We start from the raw sequence: 20,718 nt of genomic DNA, 5'->3' as shown, positions 1-20,718 counted from the left end.
CCATTAAAAAAGACGCGTGCTGAATGGACACGTTTAGATGAATGCTTTTCTGAAGGACTGGTCACATGTTTACAGAAACTTCCGACAACAGGATGCTGTCGTGACTGTGGGTAATCAGCAGGTTAGTAAGGCGAATCAGTTCAGTTGTTTGGTGCATTAAACGTTAGAAAATAGTAAAAACTTAATGTCCACTAGTGTTTCCTTAACCTTTTTGGTTAAAAAGAAGCAAAGAAAACCAGAAAATATTCACATCTAATGAGCTGTAAATCAAGATAAAGTTATACTATAAAGGAATCATGCAATCATTTTAGTAATAAGTTAATATTTAATTCATTCTTGATAGTAGCGAGCTCTTCCTTGTGCCATTTCGTGCCGTAAAACATCAGTATATAGGTCAAAGTTCTGAGTAACAAATGGTATCTGTTGATCGGGAGATTTTTCAGGTCTGAGCTTCTCAGTCAGCGGATAAACGGCTGCTCAGTGAAAGAACAGTGAAGTTGGGTTGAAATCTGAGAGCAGGCAAAATGTGGGTCAAACGTGATTGTCGCTCAGCCTCCTGCTCTCGTAAACATTAGCTGCTCAGGAGAAGGAATTTGACTTGAGCAAACTAGAGTTGCAGGATTGTAAATTCGCCTTGAAGACACCCAGCCACATTTCTTTTCTTTTAAATGTGAGGGTCACAGATATTTTAGCCCGTAAGCCCATTACAATAAGTGGATTGGGTGGAAGTCAAATCAGTGTTGTGCTGGGGTGTGATTGCTGCATGTCACACACTGATGAGTCTCTGTGCTGAAGGCAGCAGACTTTGTTAGGAGGGTTGATGTCACGCCACTGAGGGATTTGGCTCTTATTCCTCTTAATCATGTCTGCTGTTAGAATCACCTACTTCCTACAGTTAAGCATCAAAGAGGAACCCATCCCTCTTCAGAAACACACTCTGTTGGAAAAAAACCCAATGTATCACATAGCAGAAAATGATAAGGATCCATTAGTATGGGTTTACAAAACTAATCCTCATTGTGCGCTCTAGAAAAAAAAACCTGTCTACCTGTCTGACTGTCAGAAAAGCTGATCCCCGTAGCATGTCAGGAACTCCCCCGCTCCCTCCCTTCCTCCTCCCAGCTGCCAGCATGATGCCTCAGTTCTTGGCGGGACGCAGGCCCTCCAGCATTAAAAGAATTTAGTGCTATAATCACAGCGTTTAGTGTTATTTACTACCATTTAAACCCTAATGTGTCTCGGCCATGTTTGAGGGCAATTGGCTTCATTGATTGCCACAGCAAGTGGCACTGTCTGACACTGACGACCTCACTTCAGCTTTAATGGCAGATGATAAGGATCATACCTTTTGTGTCTTAGTAAATCAGTAGTTAGCGTTACTGAAATCATGGCAGACAACTGATGACCTTTCACCTTCTCGTTATTCGTAATTTCCCGTATTGTCTACTCATGACGAGCTTTGTCCTTGATACATTTTCGCCTGCAATGCTCTGATTAAGAAAGCCCTTGATCACAGTTGGGGGGCCGTGTAGATTAAAGGCTTGTGCTGAGTGTGACCACACTGAAGCACTCGCTCATCCCTCAAAACCATTGCATTTCTTCTTAAAGACATTGAGTTGTTGAGTTTGAATCCTTGCTGTGTGCTGTTGATAGTTTCTCCTTTCAAACATTGACTCGTGAGTCTGGTCATCTGAGTAGACCACTTGTGTGACTAATTCCTACAGGGTGGATATGAGTATATGTACACTAAACAGCCTGAAATAGAATAATAGCAAACAGGAACTCCTTTTCTCTGATGTGATCCTTTTCTGATCACATCAGACAAGAGCCTCACAAAACGCTTAGAACCAACCTGGTTACGTGGGAGTTTCTGATGTGCTCTTGTTGGAACACATACTCAAACTGTACTGATGTTCGACACCCAGCCTTAAATAGTTGTTATTTCCACTCACAGATGTCATATTTGTTGAGATCATCCATGCCTTTCTTTAGTTTTCCCACATGTGAAGCGTTCACAGTATGAAGAAGATTTTTCCTTTTGTTACCCTTAAATTAAGATGTATCCATGTTGACATTATGGACAGTAAATGTACTGTATATAAAATATACAGTATTAATGGTCCACATATGCAAACAATTAAAATAAATTGGCTTCTACCCATTCAAAGTGGTGGAAAGTTAAAGTTACTTGAATAAGGTCGTGCCTGGTGTCATAGCAGCAGTGAATGACTTTTTATTATTGTCTTTCAAGTGTTGTTGTATTGATGTACGGTACATCTTTCTGGAAAAGTCATTAGAGTTCACTGCCACGGAAAGAGAAAAGCTCCCAGTGAAGTTTCTGTCTCATGAATCCCTGGAGGCAGTGGCTGATCTTGGAAATAGACTTTAGGCTAATAATAATAATAATGTGAGGCGTGTGCCACGATAAGGGTGACTAATTCACATGTTCTTGGCTGTGAAGTGAGGTGGAGATTAAACTTGAATATTAATTATTTAAAGGAATACTTCACTGATTTGCATTTAGCTAGAGCTGCAACTAATGATTATTTTCACAATCGATTGATCTGTTGATTATTTTCTCGATTAATTGTTTGGTCCACCTTAAAAAATGTTGATCGGTGTTGGAAATGATGATGTTCTCAAATGTCTTGTTTTGTCCACGCAACCAAATAACTAAATTTGAATGATTTCTTTGTTATCTAGAGCAAAGAAATTAAGAAAATATTCACATTAAGAAGCTTAAACAATAGGGAATCTTGTTTTAATCATGAAAAAAGCTTCAAACCGATGAATCGATTATCAAAATAGTTGTTGATTTATTTAGTAATCGATTAATAATTGATTAATTGTTTCAGCTCTACATTTAGCTTTGTATTACTAGAATAGGGGTAGTATTTAAAAAAAAAATTGTGTTTCCCAACCTCAGTTTCCCCTTGAGTCGAGAAATATCGTCAATTATTTTTTTTGTTACATGCCCACCAGTGACACTTGGTCCGAGCCTTGATACTACAACGCTAATTCCGCACTTTTTAGACCGACACGTATGGGGGGGCGGGACCTCATTCCCAGAATGTAAACAGTGTCCACCATCTTTGCTAACAGTTACGCAAACAGGACCAAGTGTCACTGGTGGGCACGTAACAAAAAAAGGATGAAAATATTTCTCAACTCAGGGGAAACTGAGGTTGGGAAGCACCATTTTTCAAAAACACTACCCCTATTCTAGTAATACAACGCTAAATGCAAATCAGTGAAGAAGGTAGATTCCCTACAGTCATAAACAGGAATTCATTCACTCTTTTTTCCACAAGGTAATTCACTGTTTGCTACAAAGGTTTTCTTTTCTTCACTTTGGATCTTTTTTGTTATGAATGTTACTGGTTTTAGATAACATTCTCACACACCCTATCCTGGGAATAAATGCTCAGTCGTTACTCTTGGAAACATTCTTGCAGCTCTCTTTTGGTTGCCATAGTTTTGGTGAAATACTGTAAGTCCAAAGCAAAGGAGACGGATTGCACATGAGCTTGTATCTGGACAGTCCTCACACACTCGCACGCAGCAGTCTACTTTAGGGCTTTTCATATCAACATCCTGGTAGATCAATTTACTCTGCACTTATTGCCCTAATCAGTTCAACGTTGTCATTAAGCCAAACATTAGATGGTATTAGCGAAGCGCTCATTGTGGCGTGTTTTTTTTTGTCCTAAAGAGCAGACTGTACTGGAAGCATGTGAAGTGACTGTGATCAATCTCTGGGAGTCACATGTACAACGTGAGCCAGGCAATAGGCTGCACACTGAACCACAGGAAAATGACTCCGTGTAACAGGAATGCGTCTCAGGCCTCTTGCCTTCTCCTCTGCCTCGGCTAACCCGCAGAGCTGCCATCAAATTAAAACGGCAGCCATGTCCAGAACACCATCAACTTCACTCTCAGGACTGTAGCATTTGATGAAGATCATGGCACGAGTGAGAGATGTCTACACTGCCATATGGGGGTTATCGGGCTTAGCTGTTGTTGGAGCTGCTCCTCTGAATAGTCTGCCGAGATTACACCTAAGCTGCTTTGTTGAGAGGCTACTGAAGTGCCACAAGCTGCTGTTATTTGTGCTGCGAGGCACTGCATCTGAAACCTACTCCCAAGATTAATCACATGAGTAGCCTTCATGCTCAGCTATGGTCTAATTTGTCACACTGACAGGTCTGTTGTTCCGTGCTTTTTTTTTGCAGTAGTTCAAACTGAAACCAAGCATTCAGGTGCACAAACTTTTTTGTTTTTAAAATAAGGCCAAGACTTAAAAAGCATCAACATTGATCAACCATAATGAAAATTATTATGACCTAGATAAATAGATCAATGTAGATGATTGTTTTGATTTTATGGACTGCAGTTTTACTGCCCGTTTCCCTCACTTCTCTCATCTGTCATCTGTCTACAGGTAGCTGTAATTCTATTTTCTACACCCATACAGACAAATAATATCCATTATTTATTGAACAAGCTGATACCACAAAATGTGTTTGTAGTATCAGTTTAGTAGGTGATTCATTTTATTTCATTTTTATTAATTGTTCATACCTCAGCCCAGTTGATTCTATAAAGGAATGGTTCAATCTGTTCTGTACTGAGCTTTTAAATCAGGCACTGTATGAATGAAAAAATTGGATGAGTTTATCAGATTTAGCGAAATACTTGTACACAAATACATTTGATTTATTCTCAAAGACAGTAGACACACTGTCATTTACGAATGTGAAGACAGTGACTGAGGCAGTGGACCCAGGAAGTCGTTACGCTTGCCCTCTCCTAGATTGTTCCACATTCACTCATCTTCATTAAAAAGCAGAACAATGCATATTGTCCGTGGAGCAGAGGGCGAACAGTGGCTGGATCCCGTGCAGCCGGCCCCCGGGAACAGAACTGCTCTTTATCTTGGGGCAGAGCCCAAGTTGGAGCCTGGCATTGAACCCAGAACCTGGCAGGCAGTGAGTGACCACCACACATACTCAGATTTCTGCTGTGTCTCTGCTGTGCTGGAGCCTCAGAAAGCTCACCAACCAATTAGCTGTAACAGAGCGGAGCAGGAAAATGCGCAGGGAGTGATGAGATCCGGTGGCCAGTGTCCTGGCCTTTTCTGCAGGCCCTTTTGGGGGATGTGAGGTGCCTCAGTGTTTCAGCATAATATGCAGCTCAAAACCCCAAAGCGGGGCCTGGAGGCACCTCGTGGAGCTGGCAGAGGGTCAACTGATTATGAAGGAGCCGATCTCTTGACTGTGTGCAGGCACAGCTGAGTCGAAACACCCTGGGGCTTCAATCATGATTCTAGTTCTCAGTTCAGTTTTGACATCCGCGCATTTGTGGGTGGCTTTATTTTGTCCACTGCTGCATGGGTGGCAGAGTTTACTGAGAATACAGCTTTTCACACAGGGTTTTTTTTCAGCATTTGTGGCCAGACCTCGTAATAGTACCCGACCCTTGCGTGGGATTAAGCCTCCTTAAGTCTCATTTTGAGAACATGCAAGTTAAAAAATGTGGTTGTACTTCTGCTATGTTGGCCATCAACTATTTTTTAAGAAAAGGGATTTGGTGAGTTAAACTTGGCCTTGAATTTCTTTGCTGTAGGTCGTCCTGCATAGGGAGCAGGTGCATGATGGATGTAGCTTTGAAAAGGCCTGCCCGGTCCTTTCAGTGGACACAGTCGGTTGCCAGTGTTGTCCAACAGCACCGGTCTGAGGGGCCACACAAAAGAACAGGAGAGCCAGAGCTGTGAGCAGAAGTACATTATGGTGAGGATCTGTCCATGCTCCAAAGTGGCAGCTGCGCCATTAAGTGAGAGGGCTTGGCCACACAAGAGTGCATGTTTTGTTGTGAACTGTTAAAAGTTAGTTGACATTCATGGTGTTGACTTCAATCAGCAACCAAGTACGGAAAAGCCTTCAGATATCTTTGTCACTGTGACAAATTGCTGGTGTTGTGGCTTTGGAGTCGGCCGTATCTTGTGACATTGATTGTGTTTTCATTCTCCTTTAGCAACCTTGGTCTTTTCTGAGGAAGTATACAGTTTGATTTTAGACTGCCTGTCAGAATCATCAGATTCATCTACTGCTGTATTGACTGCATTTTGTAGCTTCATGGACCTGAGTAATGTGGAGGAGCCACAGTGTGTCTGCTCACACTTTGCAGTGGTTGGCACATCATCTTTGGACCTGTGCCTACTACCGTACTACCTAATTCAATATGTTTGTTGTGATAAGAGACTAGAACTTACACTTTTATACTTGTGCTGTGGAAAAACAGTCTTGTTTCTTTTAAGCTTTTCTTCCCGAGTGTTTTGTCTCGGGATAAATGCAACCACAGACAAAAAGCCAGGTTTCGTTAGGTAACGACTTGCCAGAATTAACATCTGCAGAGCAGAAGAGGGAGGTCCTGTTGCATTTAAATGCACTTTGACAGAGTTCGATATAGGCCCCATCCACTGCAATAGACAATGCTGCACTCTGTTGCATCTGGCTTTATTGGACACAGAAGATGTGCTTCTCGCCCCAGACCTCCCACATGAAGGCAAAGCTCAGGGAAACAGTCCTACTCTTTTTGCTTGGGGTTTAGATTAAGTAGTTATGTATTCCAAATAAAACCCAAAGCACAGACGTGACAAAATGCCTCCCTGAATCGAGCTCATTGTTCAGAGAGTCTTAAGATCCACGTGCCCTTTTGTTGTAGACTTTTTTTTTTCCTCCACTCCACTGGGAGTTTTAACTAATTCATTCAGTTGCAGTTTGGTTAAAAAATGCTTTACAAACAGTTACAATGCAGGACAGATGAAGACAGATTATATCTTACTCTTGTGTCCTGATGTTTTGCACAGTTTTGTTTTGAAATTGCTCCCCGTCAGTCCCTCAGGATTGTGCTGTCATCTACTTTTCTTTTTTAACACATTTTTAATATAACATCAGTGATCTTGTTTCTTTATGTTTTATCAAGCTCCTGTTCATAGGAGGATCGAGAAGAAGATTTATTTGTTGCACGCTTGAAGAAAAAGGACGATCTATCATTGTATTAGAAGTGGCACAGATATCGTGAGATGCATTGCACTGTGTTAGAAGGACGACGTTTTTAGAGGCGAGTGAAATCACCACAGAGTTTACGTTTTGTTTTTTATCAGGAATCACCGTCCTGTCAGAGACGATAGCAGATAAACTAAAGGAGTAGCACAGAAAAAGCAAAGGGAAAGCCTCAGAGTAAGTGAAAATAGAAAATATAGTTGTACTGTACATATCAGCAAAAACAAACAGAAAGCATTTAGTGTTTGCTGGGAATGCAGATTTTTATGTGCTTTTTAAGTGCATGTGTTTGACAAGAAAGCAAGGAAAGCATTTCCCCCCCCACATAAATAAACCTGAATGTGCTGTTATTTACTTTGGCAAAGGGAATGCCAAAGTATCTTGTCAAATAATTTAACAATTTAAATGTGAGGGGTGTTAAAGCTAAACCATATTAGCGATGTTGAATACTTTCTAGGGAGGGACCAAGTCCTGAGTTTTTATTTTTTCAAGTAAGTAGTGTAATTTCAGGTGCAGATGGGGGATAAGTAGCTAACTGTAATAGCAGATACATATTCCACCATCTAATACCATCATACTGGACACCAGCACGCCACTCTGTGATGTTGTATAGAAGTGGCAGGACATACACCACTGCTCTGGTGTATGCTCCACTGTCATCCCTCCTGTTATTGAGCAAAACATAATCTAAAAATAGGTGGTAAAAATAACTCTTAATTAAATAGCTAGAAAACATCTGTTTATAATTGCAATTATACAAGGTTTTGCTCCATTAAAATGTTCCCATAACACATGTGAAATGACTAAACTCTAAACTATTATAGTGAATTTTACAAAAGAGAGTGTGGTTGTATTTGTGGAGCTACCAGTGGACACTGCAGGGTTATGTTGAGCAGCAGTAATCAATTAGTCTGCCTCCTTTATGTGGGATTTCCTGTTCATCCCCACTGTCTCCGAGTAAATCAAGATGTATTAGTGTAAAAACTTTAGATGATAGTGTTTCCCTTTTAGACGTGTAATTCAAGTAAATACATGATTTCATCCGTAACTCACTCCCACTACGAAGAGCCATTGTTTTTGTTTTGGATAAACAGCCTCTCTGATTCATGTTCTTTTGTATTGTGAAGCTGGAACAGGAACATTGACTCCACCTCTGTTCAGACACTTTCACAACCTTGCAACATCTGGCCTGGCGAGAACTCCACTGTCTTCATGCATCACTTGTTTTATTTGGACAACTTCCTGCTGCTCCGAACAATCCCCATAATGTTTCCGGTATTTGGATAACATCCAGCACGAAAGATGTTTCAAGCCAAAGTGATTTTACCCACAACATAAACTGTGCACTGGACTTTTAGACCATATACACAACCACACATACCACAACATATGTAAGTGATATGGATTTTTAAACGTTGTTTCTTAAGGTTTATCGAACAAAATGCATCTCACAGTCCGGAGAAGCATGGTCTTTCATTCCAAATGTAATGTTGTACTTATAATAATAATAATTTTTCATATAGCACTTTTAAAAACACAAGATGTGCTTGTGGAGCTACAGACAAAACAAAAGCGTAAACGGGACACCCGGGGACAAAACAAGACAAAACAATTAGGAAAAAAATGAAAAGAAATCAGAGCTCCAAATAAATAAGAGTAAAAGAACAAGGACTTCACACCATAGCAAGCATACAAGGGTATAACGATAAATGTAAAAAGTCATAAAACACAGGGATGACATCACATACAGGCAAGTTTGTAAAAGTGGGTTTTAAGAAGCAATTTCAAAGAATTCACTGAATCTGTGAGTCTTATCTGGTCGGGTTTGTTGTTCCAAAGTTGAGGTTCCCTGAAGCACCGGTGCTTCGACAACAGATTCCCACATGAGGATCTGAATCTGCGAGCTGACTCATGTGGGGGTCAGCATTTCTGTTATGGAGCTTGGGGTTAGGCCCATATGAGCCTTAAAAGTCATGGGAAAAACCTTGAAAACAATTCTAAAATACACAGGGAGCCAGTGGAGAGAAGACGCCAGGACTGGAGCGATGTGATGACACCTGTTAAAACCATTAGGAATGTATAGAGTGACCAACTAAGTGAACAAATATGTGACGGACAGCACATCTGCACTGTTCGCAGAGGAAGTCAAATTCTAACCCAGTCACCACTTGCAGCTGCTTATTTTATATAGATATATATATATATATATATATATATATATGGCTGCGTCATTAATCATTTTTATTTTGGTTTATGGCTTTATGGATGCACAGATTTCAGCATACACTGTCTAAGTGTTGCATATACGGGGATACAGTCATCCCCTCTGAGGTAAAGGAAAGGCATTTGATCGGAATGTGGCCGTGAGAGATAAGAAATGAGAGGCCAGGCTCAAGCATTTGTACTCACCATTTGGTCAACAGGCATTCCAGTGAACAGCTCTGCAAATATAAACACTACTGTCCTGCCGGAAAAGGGGCAGGGGGTCCCGGGGATTACAAAGATAATCTGAGGACAGACGGGGGACACCTGTGCCCCCTCAAAGAATGGCGAGGATTACGAATCCATGCTGCGCTAATGAGCGGTGGACAGCACAGTTTGGATAGCTCTTAACTCCTAAGTCCTCCACTTTGCTGCTCAATAAATGGCATTTACACGCCGCCGTGCAGTCTGTCATGTATTTGCACACTTTGTCATTATTTAACATAAGTGCAATTTAAGCATGAAACACCACAGTGACTGTATTACGAGGACACACCACAGCATCCAGTCATTTCCGGAGTATTGAGCAATTTGCAAATATTTGTTATGAGTAGTCGTCAGTAACTAATGCAGTCAGAGGCTTTATCTTGTCGTGGCATGCTGTTATGCGTCTGTAATCCTGGTGTAACGAAGACAGCAAGGCTGTGGATGATTAGTGATGAATATAATGAGACTAATGTAAGAATGAATAATACAGAAAGGCTGCGTCGCTTATACGGACTGAGAGTAGCGGTTCTGATGATTTGGATCGAGTAGTGCCTGCATCTGTCAGTAGCTCCTTCAGGAAACCCTGCATTATCAGGAAAAAGGCAGAAGTAATGTGAGAGCGCGTAGGCACGTCTTCAACTTATTGCAGCACAAGTCCCCGAGGGTAAATCAATCCCTGCTCTTATCTGACTGAGAGCTGTGTGGCGGAGTCACTTTCTGCCTCTTGTCATTGGTGCTGGAGGAACATCACATACACACTTTTCTCACCAGGGTTTAGCAGGGTGTAGTGTAGTGGGGTTGTGTTTACTGTGTACTTGTGTTTGTTAGACAACACAGCAGCACATATTCAGCAACTTTGTCAAGATGTGATGATCTGAAGTGATGCAGAGTTATTGTGTTGTAGTGATTTTTCAGAGGGTTACAGACCGTGTGATCACTTCCTTTTGCGCTAAATGTTTTAATTGCTTTGAATATAATTACAACAAGTGACTGGGTATCAATCATAATTACCAAAAAAAGGCTGAAATCATTACCATGTTTTTCAGTATCTGCAATTACGTTCAAGTACTTGCTTTGCTTTTGTATGTATACGCTCTCTGCAGTTAAAAGTCAAGTTAAAATGATGCCTGTGAGTTTTATATGGTTATAAATGGGTGACCCTGGTTATTTGTCTTTTATTGACTCATCTTGGATCAAGTTGGAGAACAATAAACTTTTCTAACACCACGCACAGTGGTCCGTTTGCACACCAGGACTCGTAAAATGTTCCTCTTCAGACTCATCGCCATCACTCCTCAGTTTGCCAGCATAGTTCACATCTTTTCCCAGCAATAGCAACTGAAGCAGGTCCTTCATGTGGGAGGAGTGTTTGCTTTTCTGGCCAGCTGTGCTGTGAAGGCCGCGTCTCCTCAGACCTCCTGGTAGGTAGTGGGTGGTTGCTGGTGGGCTGCGGGCCAACTGTCTATTTTTACTCGTTTTATGACTCAAGCTGCCTAATGAGAGGATACATGGACACTAATAGCTTCTGTCCATATTTATGAGCACTGGAAACTGACGCGAGACAAACACCGACATAAATTGACAGTAGCGAATGTGGTTAAAACTGAGCTATGGTTGTCATAGCAACTCAAGCCCTGATCCAATATGGCATTTACAGTACCAAGGCTGAACCATGGTTTGTGGAGACCAAATCACAGGGACTTTTCCTGTTGTCTCTCCCAAGTGTAGTAAGATTGTTTGTAGCAGTTCTACAAAGAAAATACAGTGGAAAAAAAAAAAAAAGCAAAGATATTTTTTATCTTGCCATAAAGTCATAAAAACTTTTTGGAGCATTGACCAGAAAGGTGATTATTAATCGATTAGTGCTACAGAATAAATGTTTCTATTTACTCTAAGGAACAACATGGACAGTCAAACATGTTTAAAACACATCAGCATGTAGCCATAAAAAAGAAAAAAAAAAAATCTAATCGGCTCATGTTGTAGAATTTAATTAGCCATAAAATCCTCTTATGACCATCAAGATAATGAGGCTGCATGGATTTATATTGATTTTATGGCTGTAGGATTGTTCAATGAGTGAGTGCTTCTGCCCCTTTGGGCTCCCTTTTTTTCCAAGATAACTTTTACGTTCCATATCTGGAAGTTATTCAATCGTTGAGGAATAAGCTGACGTCACAAACGCGTGACGCGTTCCGTCGTTCCGCGGAAGTCCTGAGGGCTACCGTAGTAGTAAGTGTGTGGGTGTAAAGCTCTATTTAACCGCTTTCTGGTATCCATACATCTGTTTTCTACTGCTTTATCCTCCAAATGAGGCTTGTGTGGTGTGCTGTGCCAATTTCAGCTGACATGGGGCCAAAGGCGGGGTCACACCCTGGACAGATTGTCAGTCCATAGTTTTTTTTGAATATTCTGCATATCACGAACGGTCTAGGATTACGGTATGAGAAGTACATATGCTAAATCCTGTCGGCGAGGATGGTCACAGAAGGGTTAAATATGTCAATGCAAATAGGTAGAGCACAAATGGCAATATATGTTTAGTTGAAATTCCTAATCTCCAGGATTTTAATTAACCACAGTTGAGCGACAGCCGCTGTGTGGCATGACGTGAGAACGAAGCCGCTGTAGCGTTACAACTCAAGCATTATACATCATGGAGTTGGTCACCCGGCACATTCCTCTCTATGGAAGACTGTAACACACGTGTAGATGGGTTTGTATCCATGAGGGTGGTCTGCTGCCAGGTGCTGGTGATAATCTGTTGCATCCTTCTCAACTGTTCACCATTAATAACACAGATGCATATGTGTACACACACACACATGCACACATTGTGCCGCTGAAGACACGGGGGGGGTAACCTGACCCCAGAGAGCTGAGTGCCTGTCACAGCTCATTAGCATTGGGATGAAATGAAGGCTGCTAGAAGTGGTTCTTTGCTTTAGTTGGAGCCTCACCAGGCAGGAAGCCCACAGCTCAGTGAACCACGCAGCGACTCAGCGAGCCAGAATTCAGAAGCACTGCACCTACAGTATATCACGCACTTATATATCACGGCATATATACGACATATGTTGATTAGTTACCTACCAATAACTGAATTATTTACCCCTCCTTTAAGTTAAGCTTGCCATTCGCAGGGTTGTACACCTGCTGGGGGTTTTCATTCATTTGACACGATGGTTTACTCAGGTATCGGATTGTATGTTAATGTGTTTAGGGAATTAACTCTACTCATCTGGTGAGCAGCCAAACTGAGTCAATAGAGCCCTTCTGATTCCAAATTCCCTGCAGTCAGCACAGCGGCGGCCTGGTTTGCAGCGTCTGCTGAATACTGATGCAACATCCTGGTGGCTCTTGTACACAGCACTGGAAGGGCTTCAGCCTGTGTTTATACCAAAGGAAACATGACCGTTGTGCTTTGGATTGATTTCCATTGCACCTACAGTATAGATATATAAACGCAGGCGGTCGTTTATTTTCTTTATATTGAGGTTTCAGTTCACTTTGCAGGTTTCTTCTCAATTTGATTTCAATTTGTTTTTGTTCTTTTGAAGTAAATCAATTGGGCCGCGTCAATATCTATTTAGAAAAGCAGACAGGCTTAATTATGTTAGGGACAGAACACAATTAATGAATCATTCATGATGAAGATAAAGGTCTTTAAACTAGGCAGCTATCTATTCTTGTTCCCCTTTCTTTAGTTTTTTAGTCCTCATTTTGTGTGTAGAATCTCTACAGCTCGTCTCTTCTGAGCAGCTCTATCGACGGTGATCTTATAAAATGAAAAATGAAAACATTGCTATGCAGCAAAAATAAAATAAAACTCTAAAGAAAGTTTTTATTCCTTACTCCCTGTATAGGTGATGTATGTGTCCTTACAATTTTTCACTTATTCTAATGTTTCTTCCCTCTTGTATAGCTGTTTATATCTTATGTAATATTCAGTGTATTTATCTCGTGTCTTATATCTTCTAGTTCTTGTATTGTAGGAGTTTTAAAGTGCTTAAAATTATGCGGAGATTTCCCAGTTTTGGGATTTACAACCCAGAGCAGTGTCTGACTCTATGTTGGTATGTATTAGTCGCTCAGGGGAATAGGATCCATCCAGGGATATTCCTCATCCATCATCCTCTTGCCCCCCCATGAGCTCTACTGGAAAATCCAGAAAAAATAAGCAGTGAGCTCAAACTCCGAGCTGAGCTGCGCGCTGTGGCTGCATTTCTCTCCCTTTTTTCCCCATCAATGGAAAATATTCTTTCGAAAACCATTTTTGTATCTCTAACGACTCAAAACCGCAGACGAAGGATGCAGAGGAAACACTTTTGATATTTGTGGCGGTGATTTCAATTTGCCAGTTTAACCAATCTCCTGCTGAGTTACCCGTTTATTTTTATTTTCGACATTTTGTGTGCAAATGTGCACGTTCTGCCCTGAGCATACTTTAGATGGGACGACAATCAAGTGCTGATTAATTGTCTCAAGCTTTGCTAATTCACATGAGGACATGGCAAATCACGCATGTGTTGGAAAGAACCACATTTTTCGACCACTGCAGAGGTGTTCCAGATGTTGATAAAGGGAAACAGGATTAAGAAAGTGGTTGTGTAACAGTTTTTGGATGAGCGGAGATTAGTTTCAGACATGGAGTGTTAGGACATAGGCCGCAAAAGATTTGCTCTGAATCACACACACTTTTCTTTAGAAAGTCACTTTCTTTTGCAGCGGTTCACATTCAGGATATTTGGTCTCCATTCAGTGGCTTTTCTGGTAACTGTGTTTTTAAATATGTGGAACTATATCGGGTAGGGTAGGGTGTTTTTTAATACAGATGTGCATAGAATTAAACTTTAGAGAATTTCGGTTTGTTTTTGGTTCTCCCTTGCAACTGTTTCCAAGTTGCTTCTGAGCATGACACATCTCTGCAGTGGAACCACTGAGTCGTCATTGCTGAAAATAAGTTCCTCTGTGCCAGTAATTTGAGTATATTTGGTTGGTGGAAAAAAGCAGACATCAGAGGTGTACATTTTTGTTCATATTTTTGGGTGAATCAGTGTTTTCCATTTAAAATACATTATTGAAGACAATAGCTGATTTATTCCGATTGGTATTTACAATTCTATCGTTTACATGGACGCAAAATGAAGTTTTCTGATTGTGGTGTTTGTGTGCAAATGCACATGCCACATACAGTTATGTGGCATGTGCGGGTGGAGTATGCGGAGGAAGAAGAAGAAAAAGAAGAAGCTTTACTTCTACTTCTGTAGTATTATTCTTTTTTGGAATGAAAATACAGCTGTAACAAAACAGATGTCATGTCTACATGGATCAGACACGCGATGGCACCAAAACAGGAAGTCATGATGAGTGTATGGGTTCAGAGTTTTATAGCTATATGTCCCGATCAGGCTCTTATTCTGATTACTTATAGCTAATTATGTTGCATCTTCTGCTTGTCACTTATGTTAACTGGAAATAAACCACACTTCAACCAGTTGGCAGTTGTGGATATTTCTTAAATTTGTTTTATAATAGCCAACAAACTGTAAATTGAAAACGAATGGCTGGCTTTGCATGAAATTAATTTGTACATTTCCACTGCCAGCAAGAAGAAATCTGTTGATTTAGTGCGACCTTTTCCGAATATATACCATCACACAATATTGTGGCATAGATTCTGTAATCTACCTTTTTATAATGCTGATTGTGAAGCTAGCATTTGAAGCTGAGGGATTTTCAGGCCTTGTTTTTCTTCTACTTTCTTCCGTTTTTATACTGGACTTGTGTCACCAATATTTCATTACCTGAATCCAAATAACTATGGTCTTTTCCTCTCTTTCAGAATTCGATGAATCTTCCTCCAGACAAAGCCCGACTTTTGCGGCAGTACGACAACGAGAAGAAGTGGGAACTCATTTGTGATCAGGTGGGCATCAGTCTCTTTATCTGTGATTAAATGCAAAAGTGACGTTGCACACATACTCGGATTTGTCTCAACTACCCACTGAATATTTACTCCTGGAGGAAGAAGTCTCTCCCACTGTGTGTCGTGACCAAAGCCCCCCATGCTCCGTTGCCCTGCCTTTATCACACGCTACCCTGACTTTCCTGGTCAAGTGGGTTAAGTGGCACAGCAGGGAGCACACATCAGTTAACCAGTCAAAAAAACTTAGCCCGTTATTTGCGTTCGTGCAGGAAATAACAGAGGGTGCATGTGTTGTGCAGTGTGCTGTGGTCTGAATGCTTCTCTCAGTCTGCAGCCTCTGTGCCAGAGAACCTTTCTGCATCCCTGAGCAGAGGATGGAAAAAATGAAGATGAGATCAAGACCACCACCCACTAAAACTGTATTGATGGCCACTGACCCTGAAGGGAACAGTACCATAGGGAGCCCACAGAGCTGCAGACCAGCAGACAGATATTCTATGTTCCTCTGTCAGACCACAAGTGAAAATAGTTGGTTTTCCTTTTATTGAAAGTGAAGTTGTTGATGGCAAACACTTCCCAGTGATTACTGCTGACAAGCAGCGTGACTCTCTTACTGTAAAGCAGAAGATAATTCCAACACCGTAGTGTTATGAAATCAGTGTTATCCACGGTCATCTAATGTAGGTGAGAAGTTATATCACAATGCACGATGAACACTTATAGATCCTGTAAAATCCAAATACAGCATTTCTCTCGTGTCATGACACACAGGAGGCATAGTTGGCTCAACTCAAACAAAGTCACTGCACCTGCTCCTACGCTACTGCCTTTGTTTTAGGATGTAAAAACACAGAAAAGGTCTGACACGTTATCTAAAATTCCTAAAGATGAGGAAATGAAATAAAGAAGTACAGAACGAGGAACAGACTCCTGCTGTGAGGCTGCAGGTGCTGCTGATAAAGAGGAAGCGGGAGAGAGAGGGTGGAGGACTACTGCTAAACTATCTCTGTTTATGTGCGATATGTCGTTTATGTGGGAAAACTACCACCAAAATGGTGAAAATGGCGCATCTCTACATGTTACCCGAGCATTTACATTAATATTCTATACAAACACTGATGGACCGTGACATTCACAGACTCTGGTCCCCACTTGAGTCCAGAATAGTGTGTGCCACGGCTGTAGTGGCCCTGCCCCCCTAGTAATACAAAGCTAAATGCAAATCGGCTAAGTGTTCCTTTGAAGCAGAATTTTACTTTACTTTACTCATTTTTTAAACATTTCGCATCTTTTTTAATCACTCAAATTTGTCAAAGTGGTTACTAACATTTTCCTGTGGGGTGAAAAGTCAGAAGTGATATATTTATCACTTTACAGAGGCTTTAATGGGATATAATGATATTGGTCATAATACCTGGATCAGATATTGGAAAAAGAATTAAGCACAGGCTGTAAAAATAGATGTACAGTACACCACCAATGTCATGTGACCAGAATGTGAGTGAGGGATGCAGTGATGTAGATAAAAGAAAATAGAGGAAAAACAGACAGGTGTCATTTTATTCTTGCATCTAAGAATAATGCTACCCAGTCGCCCAATGTCTCTATCCCTTGCTTGTTTTCCAAACAAGCCAATACCATGACAGCCCAGTCAGCCCTGGGACTTAAGTGTTTTCAGTGTCATAGCTACGGGGAATCTCTTTATGTAACCATAGCAACAGTAATGGATGGAGGCAGAGAATCGGAGACGACAGGTACTGTACATCCCCTTTGGAAAAAAAAAAAACAGGTCACGCAAAGGTTGAAATATTAAACATTTTGGGATCATTAATGAGGGTTTGTGAACGATGGGAAAACGTCTGGATGTGGAAAGAAGGTTAAGATGTTTAGAGGACAAAGAAGGGACTGAATAAACTTATCACTTTCTAATCTCTGCAGACTTTCAACACAAGTCATTTGTGAAGCATTACATTACATGTCATTTAGCAGACTTACAATGGAATTGAGTACAGTCAGCCAGGGGTGGAGTTGAACTTCCACTCCACCCCCTAGCATTTACTTGCACCCAAAACGTGCTCGCACATAACAACTCTTCGTCCACTTTCTTGCCGTTATTTCCTCAGGATCAGAGAGAGAGTCGTACCTCACCTCTCACATTTTAGTTCAAACCAACTCTCCCAGAAAAAAAAAAATCTACCACAAGGAGCAACCAGTTGATTCGTGGTCCTATAAACAGACTTATAATACGTATTTACAGCCTTTTTCCATTTTCACATTTCTTTGCGTGAGTGCACCCAGCAACTCATTTACCACATAGCTCACTGCCAGATTTTTATCATAACCCCCGTCTCAAACAGGACTGAGCCGTCTGTCGGCTTGTTGACTGTCAGCTGGGTTCATGTAGCAGCCAGCTCTCTTTCCTGACACCACTGTCGTCTTTCCTGTTTTTGCGAGACACTCACAACATGGCCGGGACAACTGCAGTGTTGCTGATGAAGCTGCAGAGTCAGGAGTATATGATCCAGTATTTGTAGACAGAGGGAACTAATTAGCACTGAAAGCTAGACTTAATCAACACAGTTAGCAAGGGATCATATATAATTCTGTGGCCATTGTGTTGGTGTATCCTATTTCTGATGAAGTAAGGAACATATAATAAATTACTAATCATTTTGCCAGTTTTCAAGAGGAAAAACATGCCTCACACACATTGTGAGCAGCTGACAAGGCTGGAGGGTGGTTTAAATACACCAAACACTTGAGCATAAAAAAACTACATATACTTGTTTGGAATAGACCATGTGCGTGTAATTGTGATGAAGAACTGGTGAAATAGTTGCACATATGGCTGGCACAGATGTAAAACACCACTGTAGTGATCGGGGATTGTTGTGATGCATCTGTGAAGCTGGTGAGGGATCATTTAATTGTCATCATACATGTGCAGTGTTGGCTGGGTGCCTGTGAACAGTGGGGGTGAATCTGGTGCATGTGAAGTTATCACTGTTGCAGGAAGAGAGTCCATGGTAACTAGTGAACCATATGAACTGGAGATAATTCAAATAAGTGAGACCAACAAGAAGTTACTTTATTCAACACATTCTGTTTGGTTTAATATTCATTTTATTTAATACATGATCACTTGAACAATAACTGCACCCCTTAAAGGTGAGGTGGTAGAACGCTCACACACTTGCAGCTTACAGTATGTGTGCTGACTAATGCTTTTGTGACTTCCTACTACATTGGCTTATGAGCATATGGTGAACATGAGGAGGAAATCCAATAAACACATGGACAGATTCTTGTATTTTAAAAAAAAAAGCAATGAAAGAGTAGATAGATAGATGGATAACATCAGACATACAAGGTACATACACAAGAGGAAAGAAAACAACATCCTTAAAACCCACAGCCTAATAGGGGGAGAATAAATAGATAATAGAGAGGAGTCGACATGGATTTCAATCTCCGTGATTATCACTGCTTATTTCAGGCAACTCTACTTTCGGCTTGCGATTGAGACTGGAACGAATGAGTTCTTAAACCGATTGGATTTGCAGCGCTGAACTCTGCATCCTCGTGCCTGACAGTAACGGCTCATACTGACAGTGCAGAACAGGAGAGGGATCAAGGTAGACTTTTCCTCCCATGTACCTTCAAGTCGGTCAGCCGAAGGTAGCTGACACAAGTAAATGTCTTCACTGTACTTCTCCATGTCATGTGAATCACTGAATGACACACACTCCTCTGTCTCATAGGTCCTGATGCAGTGTTGTGGGGTAGCTCTTTAAATAGGTCCATTCATGCTCCTGTGGTATCAAGCTCAGCCTGTTCCAAATACGGTTTCCCGCTCAAAACGCTGATGCAAATCCAGCACTAATCTGCTGTGTTTATATTTAGAGCACAATAATGTGAGGGATTTAACCTTAAATCTGTTCCTGGACATGTAGTAACACTATCTCTGAGGCAGGTTAGGCCTCAGAGCACATGACACTAATGATAACCAGGAAGATCATGTTTTGCAGGCTTCATGCTCAGTGTTAATCAGACTCTGACCAGTGAGGGATCACCTACCCTGATCTCATTCATACTATGTGAATATTATACTATTTGAATGCTATTTTAAATCACTTTTCAGAAAGAAAGTGGGTATTAGAATAAAAATTAACCCTATTTTCTAACAAGGAGATCATGCAGTTACAGTGCAATTGTCCACACAAGGAGCCATTCTTAAAACACAACACACAAATTATCCTTGAATGGCCCCAAAGTGATTTTGATGTCTTAACAAACAACGTACATTTGACCTCATAGGCTTTTATATTCAGTAAAGCTGGTTAATCGTGCACTTAGTGCTTTTTGTTGTTTTTTTCCCATCAGTTGAAGGATGACTCCGGTGTAATTTACTCAAAGCCTATTCAGTTTTAATCTGATGGCTTTAGTGTCAACAACGGTTTACTGTGTACTGGAGATGTGCTCGGACTTGTGAAGGTGTTGTTTCTTATTATTACTTATGCTTTGTTGTGGATGCTGTTATTCCTCCTGTTGGCTCTGTCGAGCGATAGTATCAGACCTGACTGGGGGAGCGTTTCTGTGGAAGTGCAGGGGTGGGCGGGGACAAGGAGCGTGTATCCCATCAAACTGCTGAATGTTTTTTAGCACTAGAATTTACTACTGAAACTTTTCACGGGCACTTCATTGTGTTTTCAGTCATTCTCTCAACCTTTTTGCGGTCGTCTCTCTTACTCGTGCATGGTTGCAGGTGCCTCTGTCTGTCTTGACATAAAACAAATGACTTCCTGAGTGCAGTGCAGGAATGTTAGGGGGGTGACACAAGTTCTAAACACTGCTTTAATCTATTCTATTACTCCTAAAGGTGTATATCAATATTATTTCCTCTCGCTCATCCCACTCTTCTCATCTTCTTTTTTGACAGGAGCGATTTCAAGTGAAAAACCCACCGCACACGTACCTCCAAAAGTTGAGGAGTTATCTCGATCCAGCGGTCACAAGAAAGGTGAGTTTCCTCTGGCTAACGTCCTTTTCCATAGGCCTGGCTGTTCCACAGCTGCTGCATTTTCCTTCCCCTCTGACCCTCTGCCTCTCGTCCAGGATGTCCCTGCAGCTGAGGAAAGATTGCACACTGGGTTTCCGTAGGAGACGGCATGGGAACTTTGCTTCAAAACAGGGCATCAGTGTGGTTTAGTGAGAGGAGACAGTAGTTTATCTGGAAGGTCTGAGGAACAACAGCAC

The 20,718-nt window shown here is 41.2% G+C and overlaps 1 protein-coding gene across 14 annotated transcripts in view; it reads left to right on the top strand.

Moving 5' to 3' along the window:
• The window catches only part of fmnl2a (formin-like 2a), a 54,417-nt gene that overhangs the window by 1,295 nt on the left and 32,404 nt on the right, over positions 1-20,718 (top strand). For all 14 annotated transcript variants that reach the window (XM_044014973.1, XM_044014934.1, XM_044014988.1 and 11 more), the window contains exons 2-3: positions 15,379-15,462; positions 20,402-20,482. In XM_044014973.1, coding sequence (XP_043870908.1) covers positions 15,379-15,462; positions 20,402-20,482 — 165 coding nt within the window. The remainder of the gene's footprint in view (positions 1-15,378; positions 15,463-20,401; positions 20,483-20,718) is intronic.

The sequence above is a fragment of the Solea senegalensis genome, linkage group LG2, assembly GCF_019176455.1.
Source record: "Solea senegalensis isolate Sse05_10M linkage group LG2, IFAPA_SoseM_1, whole genome shotgun sequence".
Taxonomy (NCBI): Eukaryota; Metazoa; Chordata; class Actinopteri; order Pleuronectiformes; family Soleidae; genus Solea; species Solea senegalensis.
This window is presented reverse-complemented; position numbering and strand designations above follow the sequence as displayed.